This window comes from Bactrocera dorsalis, chromosome 4 (genome assembly GCF_023373825.1).
Source record: "Bactrocera dorsalis isolate Fly_Bdor chromosome 4, ASM2337382v1, whole genome shotgun sequence".
In the NCBI taxonomy this organism is placed as follows: Eukaryota; Metazoa; Arthropoda; class Insecta; order Diptera; family Tephritidae; genus Bactrocera; species Bactrocera dorsalis.
In genome coordinates, this window is record NC_064306.1 from 18,324,618 (window position 1) to 18,338,607 (window position 13,990).

The following is a 13,990-nucleotide window of genomic DNA, read 5'->3' on the forward strand; positions in this document are numbered from 1 at the left end:
TTCCAAGCGTAGCCAGGTCCTTCTCCACTTGGTCCTTCCAACGGAGTAGAGATCTTCCTCTTCCTCCGTTTCCCCCGGCGGGTACAGCGTCGAATACTTTCAGAGCTGGAGTGTTTTCGTCCATTCGGACAACATGACCTAGCCAGCGTAGCCGCTGTCTTTTAATTCGCTGAACTATGTCAATGTCGTCGTATATCTCGTACAGCTCATCGTTCCATCGAATGCGATATTCGCCGGACCATAAATCTTTCGCAGAACTTTTCTCTCGAAAACTCGCAACGTCGACTCATCAGATGTTGTCATCGTCCAAGCCTCTGCACCTTATAGCAGGACGGGTATTATGAGTGACTTATAGAGTTGGGTTTTTGTTTGTCGAGAGAGGACTTTGCTTCTCAATTGCCTACTCAGCCCGAAGTAGCACCTGTTGGCAAGAGTTATCCTGCGTTGGATTTCTAGGCTGACATTGTTGGTGGTATTTACACTGGTTCCAAGATAGACGAAATTATCTACAACTTCAATGTTATGACTGTCAACAGTGACGTGAGTGCCAAGTCGCGAGTGCGACGACTGTTTGTTTGATGACAGGAGATATTTCGTCTTTTCTTTCCAAGATTTGGCGCATGGTGAATATCTGGTCAGTTGTTGATTTACCAGGTCTAAAGCCACACTGATAAGGTCCAATCAGTTTGTTGACGGTGGGATTTAATCTTTCACACAATACGCTCGATAGAACCTTATATGCGATATTAAGGAGGCTAATCCCACGGTAGTTGGTGCAGATTGTGGGGTCTCCTTTTTTATGGATTGGGCATAGCACACTTAAATTCCAATCGTTGCTTTCGTCCGACCATATTTTACAAAGAAGCTGATGCATGCTCCTTATCAGTTCTTCGCCGCCGTGTTTGAATAGCTCGGCTGGCAATCCATCCGCCGCCGCCGCTATGTTGTTCTTCAGGCGGGTAATTGCTATTCGAACTTCTTGTTGGTCGGGCAATGGAACGTCTTCTCCATCGTCATCGTTTGGGGAATCGGGTTCGTCTTCTCCTGGCGTTGTGTGTTCACTGCCATTCAGCAGGCTGGAGAAGTGTTCCCTCCATAATTTAAGTATGCTCTGGGCATCGGTGGCTAGATCACCATGGGGGGTAAGTTTCCCATTATGTATATTTAAATTTTTTAAATATCTTTGTTATATATATAGATTATAATACCCTCGTCCGCTCGAGTATACATAGTTAATAATTTTTATAAATATGCTCTTATTATAGGGATTCCATTCTATTGTGTTGATGGCCATATGTGATGCCAATTATAAATTCACATACGTGGATGTTGGTGCTTACGGAAGCGAAGGAGACTCCAATTTTATGAAGAATACTTAATGACAGTTGCCAATTTCCGGCCGACGGCTTTATTTATGGCAAAAAGTACCATACTTCATTGTAGGAGACAACGCATTTCCACTGTGTAAACTGTGCCCTACAACAGCAAAGACCTTTCCAAAGAGGAACAAATTTCAATTACCGTTTAAGTAGAGCAAGACGGTGTATTGAAAACGGTTTGGAATTTTGAGTGCAAAATGGCTTTGCCTTAGAAAGGTATTATTTTGTCTTCCGGATCTGTAACGATCGATTGTTTCAGCATGCTACCTGCTACATAACTTCCTCATCAATAAATGTGTCCCCCTATCTTCTCTGGATTCGAGGGCATCGACGGATTCTGGGAATCAGGAGAATAGGAAACTATACAACAACAAGAAGGCCCTTTAAATGATTTAGGTACCTACAGGGGAACAGCAACAGATTATGGAAAATATATACGAAATGTCTTAAAATATTATGTAAATTCTACATCTGGATCTGTTCCATGGCAAAATAATGCAACATTTCTTTGAACTTTTCAATATTTGTGTTTATTTATAAAAACAATAATTACTATTTATTTTATGTATACCATGTATATATGTTTTTTATAAAAAGAAGTTTGATGTTTCCAAATTTCGCGTTTATTTATTTCATAACTAATCAGAAGATAAGTGAGTATAAAAAGATATTTATTTTAATTTTTTGATTTAAGTTCATTAACTTTCTGTAACAGCATAATGTAAAATACAAAAATACCATTTCTTCAGCAAACTCCCAATCAATCGTGTCTAAAAAAAGGCTCCTCCAGCGTTTCTCCACCAGCGCTACCACTTTTGTGCTTGCGGGCCACTTTGGCGCGATAGCGATAGCTCTCCCGTAACTAATCGATCCAGCTTTGCCCTCACTAACCAAAAAAACATAAAAAATGAAATCAAGTTAAGAGATTCATATAATAAAACTTTAATTTATATATACTTACGAGTTTTGCCAACGGTTTTGCTTTTGTGGTCCCAGGCCTGCTCCATAGCATTTTTATTCGAATGCATAACGTTTGTTATGGCCCATATTCAGGGCCACTCTTCCCCTTCTTTATTTAGTTGTCGTTTTCACCTCCTGTGAAATTTTTAATTCTCTTTTGCCGTTTTGCTACAGGTATTAAACCTTCCATTTCCAAGAATTAAACAAAATAACATAAAAAATTCAAATAAAACCACAAACTTACTCTTCTTTCCACTCAATTTGCGTCAGAAATATATGGCATGGATAAATTGATACGAAACTCTTTGATTCGAGAGAGCGCTGTCAAAGTCCACATTTTTTATAACATTTGCCAATGATGCCACTATGGAAGAAATGTGTTAGGGAATTTTTAGTAAATGTTTTGGGAGTTTGTAATTTCCACACCACCGCTGAGGTATACAAAAGGCGCGTTACCGAAGTTAGTTTTGGGTGCTCGGTTCCCCTATAGGCCTGTATCACCCATATAGGTACAAAATAAAATCACAAAAATAACAATATTTGTCGAAATTCAAAATTAATGTAAAAATTAACAAAAACATCATTCAAAACAAAAAAATCTTAAAACTATACAAACAAAATATCACATTTCATTATTCTGTTTAACAGCAAATATTTGTAACTAATAAATATTGTTACGAATTTACTCTTGCTAGTTTACTTTGTTAGGTTCGTATCTCTGGATTGACAAATAAAATCAACACTGTTTAATTTAATTCAACAACTCTTTATTTCACAACTCGTCTACACTATAGCAGTTTACTCTTAGCACTGATTGATTACGTTGGCGCTGCCACGGCTTATATAGCCACGCACTTCTCGCTGATGCCGACGTGTCCTTCTAGAATATCGCGTCTGGAAATTACCAGAACATACGGCTATAGCCACGCACTTCTCGCTGATGCCGACGTGTCCTTCTAGAATATCGCGTCTGGAAATTACCAGAACATACGGCTATACGGCGCCAGACGCAAGCAGACAGTCGCGGCGCCCGACTTAGCAATTGTTTAACTAGACAAGCAGACAGTGCGGCGCCAGATATCTACAACAAGACAAATGCTATTCCATATACCTACAGCTATTGTTCATAATCAGGGATGCATATAGTAATACAAATACAACTTAATACTACTTTTTGTAACACTGCCCTCCACTAAAGCCTAATCGTCCCGATTAGGCACGAATCCTCTTGAACCAAATGGGGCGAGCCTCTCCAAATGTACTACTTTCATTTTACATCGTGCTTTCCCATTTCTTTGTATGCGGTATACCACGTCATTAAGTCGTTTCATCACCATATAGGGTCCTTCCCAGGCTGTCTGCAATTTCGGGGACAAGCCTTTCTTTCGAAGTGGATTGTACAACAGGACCAGATCACCTTCTTCAAAACCTTTTGAATTTGCCGCTTGATCGAACCGGTCCTTCATCTTATTGCTCATCAGATGCGTATGCTGTCTTACCATTAGATGCAATTCATTCATTTCTTCCTTTAAGGCAGAACAATAATCTCCATCATTTCTTACAGCTGTAGGATTCGTACCAAACTTAAGGTCAGCAGGGAGTCGCAGATCAGATCCGAAAATAATCTTTGCTGGCGTGTAACCAGTTGTCTCGTGCTTCGCTGAACGATACGCCAGCAGGAACATCTGGATGCACTTGTCCCAATTCCGTTGATCTTTATCGACGATTTTCCGCAGATGTTCTTCGAGCGTTCGATTGAATCTCTCTACCATCCCATCTGATTGTGGGTGTAACGCTGTTGTCCGCGTCTTGTGGATGCCCAATAATGTACAGACTTCTTGGAAAATGGAAGATTCGAAATTCCTGCCTTGATCTGAGTGTAATTCGACGGGCACTCCGAACCTTGTTATCCAATTTTCTACAAACGCTTCGGCTACTGTCTTCGCTTCCTGGTTTGGTAAGGCATATACTTCTGGCCATTTACTGAAATAGTCCATGACAACCAGTAGATATTTGTTTCCGGCCGTACTGGTTGGAAACGGACCTGCAATATCCATTGCGACTCGTTCAAATGGTGATCCCACGTTGTACTGTTGTAGCCTACCGCGACTTTTGGCTTTAGGACCTTTAGCTGCCATGCACTCTACGCAATTACTTATCCATTCTGCTATGGAATCTCGACAACCGATCCAGTAGAACCGTTGTTTAATCTTCTCTATAGTTTTTGTTATTCCAAGGTGTCCTCCACTAGGACCATTGTGATATTCTTTCAATACTTTCGGGATCATGGACTTCGGTACTATGATCAGCAGACGAGACTGTTTGCCATCTTCGCTTTCCCAGGTACGATGAAGGTATCCGTTAACGAGGTTTATGCTGTTCCATTGGGCCCAATATGCTTTTGCAGTTGGACTCTCGCTACTTATTTGTTCCTTTGGTGGTCGTACCCCATTTTCTTTGGCCATTACCAGCTTTGCAAGATCAGGGTCCTCCAGCTGATTGATTCTGATGCGGTGAGCAGTCCAATCATCTTCAGGTTCTATATTCAGTAATCGCACGTCGATTATACCTTCTTTTCCCTCTGATTTGGAGCAATGTTTACGTTCCAGTGGACAAGGGCGACGCGATAATGCATCCGCATTTTTGTGGTGAATCCTCTTTCGGTGTTCTGTTGGTTGATTCCGTTTTGATGGGTTTACCTTTATATTGCAATTTCGGGCAAAGTGACCCGCTTTTCCACAGTTGAAACATCTGCCTGTTGTATTTACTCGCGGTGCAGCAATTGTCTTCAGAGTCTTCAATATTTCTTCCATCAGCGCCGGTTGTTCCATTTCAACCCTTTGTACTTTGTGTGCTGGTTTACTTAGTAGGGAAGCTGTTTCCTGTGTGAGGGCGTGCGAAACCGTTTCAGCAAACGTTCTTTTTGGCAATGCATATGTGGCGCGTTTGGTGTCCACATCACGAATTCCATTTATGAAACATTGAATTTTTACCCTCTCAATGTAATCCACAGGTGCATCTGCATTTGCCAAATGAGCCAGTCGTTCGATTTCAGTTGCGAACTCTTGCAATGACTCGTTCATCTTCTGACCCCTATTTTGCAGTTCGATCTGGTATATTTGTTTCCGGTGCTCACTACTATATCGTCTTTCTATCGCACTCATCAATGCCTCATAGTTGTCCCGTTCACAGTCTGGAATAGTCTGAAGGATTTCTGCCGCAGGTCCTTTCAATGATACAAACAAGGACGCCACTTTGTCCGCTGCATTCCAGTTATTGGCCAATGCTGTCTTTTCAAACTGAAGTTTGAAAATTTGAAATGGAATACTTCCATCGAATGTGGGTGCCTTCAATCTTGGATTATTTGTTGATGGTGCAGGGCCATGCAGTTGCAGTTCTCGCATCCGATTACTCAAATGAAGAACTTCTGATTTCAAATTTTCTTCGTCATTTTTTAACGTGCTTAATTCGTCTTCCAATTTTGAAACTTTCTGTTGCACTTGTGTATTACTTTCTGTAATCTGTTGTACCAAACGCTTTTCTAACTGCGTATTATTTTCAGTCATTTGTTGTGTAAGGCGAGACTCTAACTGTGATGTATTTTCAGCTATTTGCGTCATTTGCTGTGCCAGACGATTTCCTGTTTGCACTGCATTTTCTGCATTTTCAGCTATTTGCGTCATTTGCTGTGCCAGACGATTTTCTGTTTGCATTGCATTTTCTGCTATTTGCTGTGCCAAACGATTTTCTGTTTGCACTGCATTTTCTGCTATTTGCTTAATAGCCACTAATAGCATGTTAGTGTCTACACTTGATGATGTTCGTTGTTCTTCTAATTTTTCTTCTACCTTTGTAGAAGTTCCTGGCCCATCAAATTCGAACTCGTCCACATTAATTCCATCCGCTTCCATTGCTTCACGTAGTCGTGCCTGCAGATCCGCCTTTTGCCCGCTTATCGGCAAATTACGCTCCTCCAGTTCCCTTTTTAATTGCTGAATTCTCAATTCTCCGAATTTAACCATCTTGAATTTGGATTATTTGACAATCCCACTTCTGACACCAATTGTTACGAATTTACTCTTGCTAGTTTACTTTGTTAGGTTCGTATCTCTGGATTGACAAATAAAATCAACACTGTTTAATTTAATTCAACAACTCTTTATTTCACAACTCGTCTACACTATAGCAGTTTACTCTTAGCACTGATTGATTACGTTGGCGCTGCCACGGCTTATATAGCCACGCACTTCTCGCTGATGCCGACGTGTCCTTCTAGAATATCGCGTCTGGAAATTACCAGAACATACGGCTATAGCCACGCACTTCTCGCTGATGCCGACGTGTCCTTCTAGAATATCGCGTCTGGAAATTACCAGAACATACGGCTATACGGCGCCAGACGCAAGCAGACAGTCGCGGCGCCCGACTTAGCAATTGTTTAACTAGACAAGCAGACAGTGCGGCGCCAGATGTCTACAACAAGACAAATGCTATTCCATATACCTACAGCTATTGTTCATAATCAGGGATGCATATAGTAATACAAATACAACTTAATACTACTTTTTGTAACAATATGAATATAAAATAAGAAAATAAATAAAATGAGTACGCATTATTTACATATCTACAAACTAACCTACACCCAGTTTTCAGGGGTAATTATTACATAATTTAAAACTAAAAGGGCTGGGCAGAAAATAAGAGTTTTAAAAATATTGTTGCGAATTTACTCCTTACTAGTTAACTTTACTAGGTTCGTATCTCTGGATTGACAAATAAAACCGTTTAATACTATGTTCAGACCGAAAATTTCAAAGATTAGATTACACTTAAGCATTTCATAATCCAACAGTGTTCTCACTGCCGTTAGAAAGATCAAAAAACAGCTGTTATTGTCATTCAAGAATTCACATCGCTTAATATTTATCAAAAGAAAAGATTGTCACATAGCATTTTGAAATAAAAGCCGTCTTCATTTAATATTTTCCATATAATAGAAATAATGGATGCATTTTTTCATTTGTTTGGTCGATTTTCTAGTGAAATTCGATTCATTGCTTTAAAAAAAATTTGTTTGTTTACATTTTTTTCCCTTTGCAGTGTCTAAATCAGCTGTGACAATGTTACAGATTTCCAGTGCTGACTAGTATTTTTCCAGTGCTGACAAGTAGATTGCACAAAAACTGAGTCGCACGGACAGCTTTAGCGTGGATCAGTTTCAAATCATTTCAATGAAGTGATTTCGAACTGTCATTTTTGTATGGCGAAATCTTGATAAATTTTTAAGATTAGTGGGATAATCCATTCAAAAGCCGAAATCGTGTGATTAAGTGTCGGTCTGAACATAGTATAATTCACTTCAACAAAATCTCTTTATTTTACAACTCGTCTACACTATAGCAGTTTACTCTTAGCACCGGTTGATTACGTTGGCGTTGCCACGGCTTATATAGCCACGCACTTCTCGCTGATGCCGACGGCGCCAGACGCAAGCAGACAGCCGCGGCGCCAGACTCAGCAATTGTTTAAGTAGGCAAGCAGATAGTGCGGCGCCAGATGTCTATTGTTTCGACAAGCAGACAGCCGCGGCGCCAGATGTCTACAACAAGACAAATGCTATTAAACATACCTACAGCTACAGTTCATAATAAGGGATGCATATAGCAATACAAATACAACTTAATACTACTTTTGTAACAATATATAAAAATTATATATGTTAATATATGAGAAAAAATAATTCAAAAAATAAAGTTTACACACATTTGCTTCCGTAGAGCTTTGAAGATATTTTACCACCTACTGTATCTACAAGTGCGAAACGCATAATATTTTTGACTTAAAATTAGGGGTACTAAGGCTTCTATTATAAAATTTAATTAAAAAGAAAATTCTAATTTTAACAAATAATGTTAAAATTAGATCACTGTTGCAATTTTCACAGCAGGAATAGGGTCTGACACATTTGAGTTTATCAAATAAAATTTGCCCTACACCTATCCTATGACAAGTTGAATCAAATTCCTTTAGGAAAATTGTTTCTAATTTATTTAAATAATCTAAAAATTCCTGTGGTGGTCTTACTAAACTACACCTGTCAACTTGTCTTTGTTGAATAAAATAAAATTCTCGTGAAATATCTTCATCTCCTATATATGGCAGGGGTTGGTAGCAAGCGTGTGTCTTATAAATTTTTAAATAAAAATAACCACAGAAATACGAATATGCGTTTTCTTTTAAGAAATCTACTTCTAAATCTACTTCTAAATCTAATTCTAAATTTTATCCTACTGCTATCCGATTAAAGGTGTGGTCTGGTCGCGGTAGACCTTGAAATTCTTGCCAAGAAAGATCCCGTACCACTTTGTCATTGCACACACTTGCTATTACTTGATGAGACTGTGCAATTGAAAAGGTTTCGTTTTCTGGAACGGGTTCGCAGTTTCCCTTTACTACAATATTGGCGTATCGCAACCCCCAAGACTTTTTAAAAAGATTGCAAAATATGCAAGGAGTAATCCTTACACTTCTTCCCCCTCCTCTTCTAATATGTCCAAAGTAGTGTTCTAAATTGTCCTGGCAAAGTCTTCGCGTCTGTAGGTTAGTGAAGGCTGACTGTGACAAAAATCGCCACAAACGTCTTAAACTACTTATGTTTAAAATCCAACCCTTAATATAATTAAAAGAATTTGTTATGTCAGACCCATTTTCGTCTTCTATTCTAATTGTCTTTAAAATTCCTGCTGCCTCATCTAAAAATTCTAACTGGTCGTCTGACGCCGAAAAAATTTTTTTTGTTGGCAAAATAGCTTCAAAGTTGCTGCTATTAAAAATATCAAATAGCTTATTAAAAAATAACAGATATTCCGCGGTACTTAAAAATCGAGCATTAGGGCACGACAAAAGCCCTGAACTGTATGAAGCGAGCATACCAGAGGCTACAGTGTCGCTCATAACCTGGGATGCCAGCTTCACACTCATTTTTTGAAAGTTATTAGGAAACATATGTGCTTCAGACAGTTTAGGGGCGCAACGCACGGGATTTTGGGAATCCTTATTATAGAAATGTACAATGTCATCCCGCGATTTAAAACTGACTTTATTTTTTGAATTTTCTAAACAATTCCTAGTGCTTTTTAAAAGGGGGGGGGGCTATCAAAAAAAAAGAATATATCCTTGCCATTAACCTGAAAATATGGGCGTTCTTCGGTCACTCCTAAAATCCTAGATAAATAGACAAAATTAGATCCCTGATCTGAAACAAAATGGCAAGGTATGAGACCTATGTTCTGTAATTGGGTGATGGCCTGAAATATATACTTTTTGGCGACATCCCCTTTACATGAACCATGGACAATGAAATAGGAGAGTGGGTGTGTCCAAGGCATTCCACCAATAATAATTGAACCATAAGAGTCATTGCACTATTACCTATACGAGACGTACGATTTTCTTCGCCGTAATCTTCTACTCCTATAATCTTGTCGTATTTAGGGACGTATTGGAAATGACTCTTAAGTGCCATTTCATCGCACAAAATTTATACAAACTTTTGTTCCTGTGTAAAACCCCGACTTCTTAACTCTAAACACTTTAAAGAACTATTACTACAACCGGGGTCTCGGGGCCATTCGGAAACGAACTCGTCAAGTTTTCTCTCTTCCGGAAATCTAAGAAGAGGTTTTAGGTGTCTATATGCTAAAGGTGAAAGAAAGTATACACCTAAAGCCAAAGTTTTGAAATAGGTGTCGTATCTACGACCTTTTGGTTGACGGCTACAATTTACTAAACTGTTTTTTATTATACTACTTATTTGAGGAGGAAGATTTCTATTAAAATTTTCATAATTACTAACCTCTCCTAAATTTTTTATTTCAGTTTCTAAAGTCTTCAGCTTTACCGACATTTCTTTTAATTGAAATTTTAAATTACTAATCTCCTCATCTTTTTCTTCTAATTTAACCCTCAAACTTACATTTTCCTCCATTAATTTTAAGTTTTTAGACGCGAAGGATGTCAAACTAAAACTTGTTTGACATCCTTTTTCTAACAAACTATCGCCCATGGAAATATTTTCTAAAACTCCTATTTCCTGTTCGAGTGCGTCTTCTGCTACAGACGCTAGCAATAACAGGTCGCTTGAACCTGAGGGGTTCTCGACCAATTTAGGTTCAAAATCTAATATTCCTAATTCGATAGTCGAAGTAGGATCGCTAAATTCTACCTGAAAACTGGGTGTAGGAGTTAAATTTTTATCCGGAACCGCAGTCGGCGATAGTTTTTTCAAATACCGGACTTCATCCGAGAAGTGGCGGTCACAGGCATATAAATATTTTTGCCGATTTTCTCCTACGCCCAACCGTTGTTTCCAAATACTATGCCTAAGAAAAAACAAATATACCCTAAACCTTAATACCTTTACTTATAATAATAAATTTTAAAATCTAATATCGACTACAAATGAAACCAATATTGTTACATTATAACATTTATTAGTATTTACGATACTTTCAACTCGTATTGCATTTATTTGTACTTACAATTTATAATTATAGTAATATTTACATCTACTCCAAACAACATATTAAATTGGATCTATTAAATACACTGTCCAACAGCATTTTTGGAACAGAATAGCGACCCCATAATTCTGAAAGGGTATGTTGAGTAGATCATTTTTGTAGAACAAACTTATGGTCCAGCACGTCTGAGTTTTTTTTTTTTACAGTGGGTCAAAGTTTTCATTTTTTGGTCGAAGGGAGCATTATACTATATGAAAAAAATGTTCTAAGTTAATGTCTGAGAGAATTCTTATGGTCAGAGTTGTATTGTGGAATTGTATGAGGATTATTTTTGTGGAAGATCTTAACCCTCTAACTGGTTTCTTTATGGGTCAATTTGACCCTTTTTTCGAGAAAATCAAAAAATATCCTTTAAAAAAGGACATTTAAGGATTAAAATATTCTACGAAAATGTTTGGCGGAAAATTTCAGTGGGGGTCACCAAAGACACCATTGTTGTAAATAAAGCTCTTTACGATTGATAAAAAAATTATAATTTTGTTTTAATAGTGGTTTATTATGGTATGTACATATTTATTTTTTTGCTTCAGCAGTAGTAGGACAATGGATTAAAGATTAAACTTAATATGCTTTCCTGTATTTAGCTTGACGTGAATGTCCCGATGTGTCAAGGTTTCTGTACAAGCCTCAAACGTATTCAGCAAGCAAACCGTATTTTATCTTCTTTTAATTTTGCTGCAGATAATCTGGGGAAAATTGTTTGAATGCGCTTGAAAGCATATCCTTGTGTATTTAAGCTTTTAATAAAATTTTTCACCACGCCCAACTTAATATGCAGCGGGGGAAGTATGACCTTATCTTTTGGGACAAGAGATTCATGGATTACATTTAAGTCACCAATAATATTTTCTTTACGTTCTTCGAAATATTTAATATGATAATGGCTGCTGGTAGCACGTGAATCCCATTTACAAAGAAAGCACATATATTTTGCGTATCCTGTTTGCATTCCAGTCAATATTGCAATCATTTTGAAGTCTGCGCATACTTCCCATTTATATTTATAGTATTCAATTTTATTTAAGAGATTTGAAATATTTGCGTATGTTTCCTCCTTTTTTGTGGAATACGCAACCGGTATTGATGGATGCTGATTTCCATTGTGCAGTAAAACTGCTTTTAAGCTGTGTTTTGAACTATCTATAAATAGTCGCCAAGCGGAAGAGTCCAGTGGAAGCTTTAGATATTTTAGAACCTCTTCAATACTGCAATAGTATACAAGTTCTTCTGATTTTTTAAAATAACTTTCCAAATCGGCGTGTCTTTTTCTTGGCGATGTAACTTTTACATCGGCTTTTATCAAATTCCTGTTTTTCAATCTGGAACATAATATTTCAGCTTTCTCTTTTGTTAGTCCTAAATCTCTTACAAGATCTTCAAAATAAGCTTGGTCTATCAAATTAGGACATATGTTTAAACCACCAGGAGCCAAGTAACTTATATCTGATATGTTTTCAACCGCCGCTGTTATTTCTGTATTGGCGTATGTCATATTGGCCGAAAATGTATGTGTAGGCGGTTGAGGCAGCGGAACACCTTCACAGCGCACTTCTGGTAAAATGACATTATTTGTTGCTTCGTATGTCATTATCGCGTAGTGCCTTTGGCTTCTACCAAATTTGTAATTTACGCAGAAATAGCATGTATCTGATTTTCAGGTTCAATCCATACAATAGGCGCAGAAAATGGCAGCGCCTTAGTACCGCCTTTGTACCAGGTCAGAAGACCACTTTCGCAAGTAGTACATACAGTTTTTGGTATCCAAGCTTCACATAAAAATCGTATTCCAAAGAAAAGAAAATATGGGTCTTCAATTGTAGGGAATATCTTTCTTCTGCTTTGAAGGTGCGTAAAATGTCCACAAATAAAGCAAAACCAATCTCTTAATTTGCAAACAGAATCCGCCATGCTTATTTAAGCTTTAATCGTTCTTTTTTTATATTAATTTTGGTAAAAATCACACCCGATATGTACTGCTTAGTAAGTCAATTAATTACTTAATTTTATCACACCCGATTTGTAAGTCACAGCTGACTAGACGCGAGAACTCAGTGTTTGGCCCGGCCGAACTTGACGACGTTTTCACCTACTTTGTATATGTTGGCGTGTAATTTTTTTATCAATCGTAAAGAGCTTTATTTACAACAATGGTGTCTTTGGTGACCCCCACTGAAATTTAACGCCAAACATTTTCGTAGAATATTTTAATCCTTAAATGTCCTTTTTTAAAGGATATTTTTTGATTTTCTCGAAAAAAGGGTCAAATTGACCCATAAAGAAACCAGTTAGAGGGTTAAGATCTTCCACAAAAATAATCCTCATACAATTCCACAATACAACTCTGACCATAAGAATTCTCTCAGACATTAACTTACAACATTTTTTTCATATAGTATAATGCTCCCTTCAACAAAAAAATGAAAACTTTGACCCACTGTATAAAAGAACTCAGACGTACTGGACTATAAGTTTGTTCTACAAAAATGATCTACTCAACATACCCTTTCAGAATTATGGGGTCGCTATTCTGTTCCATTCAAAAAGTCTTCATTTGTTGGACAGTGATATTACAATACTATTTACTAAATTACATTACATTTCGCAAGTATGATATATTTTTTATCATGCAATAAATTGCATCTAAAACAATATCAAAATAGGCACAATTTATGAAAAAATATTTCTAAATTTCACTAAATAACTATATTTTTCTACTAATTAAAATTATTTACGAACCTGGATCCATCCTTCTCCTTGTTGGGGAAATTGAAAAAACGTCGCGCTCCTACGCATCCAGCCACACACTTATTTTTAGCTCTCGGCATTTTCCTATAATACGTTAGGAAAACATAATATATTGTTACGAATTTACTGCTTGCTAGTTTACTTTGTTAGGTTCGTATCTCTGGATTGACAAATAAAATCAACACTGTTTAATTTAATTCAACAACTCTTTATTTCACAACTCGTTTACACTATAGCAGTTTACTCTTAGCACTGATTGATTACGTTGGCGTTGCCACGGCTTATATAGCCACGCACTTCTCGCTGATGCCGACGTGTCCT

The 13,990-nt window shown here is 37.6% G+C and overlaps 1 protein-coding gene and 1 long non-coding RNA gene across 2 annotated transcripts; both read right to left on the bottom strand.

The window, feature by feature from the left end:
• Window positions 1–2,033: 2,033 nt before the first annotated feature.
• On the bottom strand, window positions 2,034–2,832 carry LOC125778167 (uncharacterized). The gene is made up of 3 exons (XR_007422534.1): window positions 2,584–2,832; window positions 2,341–2,522; window positions 2,034–2,265 (listed from the first exon to the last, which is right to left on the bottom strand). It is a non-coding gene; the product is annotated as an uncharacterized LOC125778167 (long non-coding RNA).
• An 8,125-nt stretch (window positions 2,833–10,957) lies between these two features.
• On the bottom strand, window positions 10,958–13,782 carry LOC125778144 (uncharacterized). Its single transcript, XM_049454712.1, has one exon. The coding sequence runs from the start codon at window positions 12,510–12,512 to the stop codon at window positions 11,562–11,564; it is 951 nt and encodes a 316-aa protein (XP_049310669.1). The 5' UTR covers window positions 12,513–13,782; the 3' UTR covers window positions 10,958–11,561.
• Window positions 13,783–13,990: the final 208 nt, after the last annotated feature.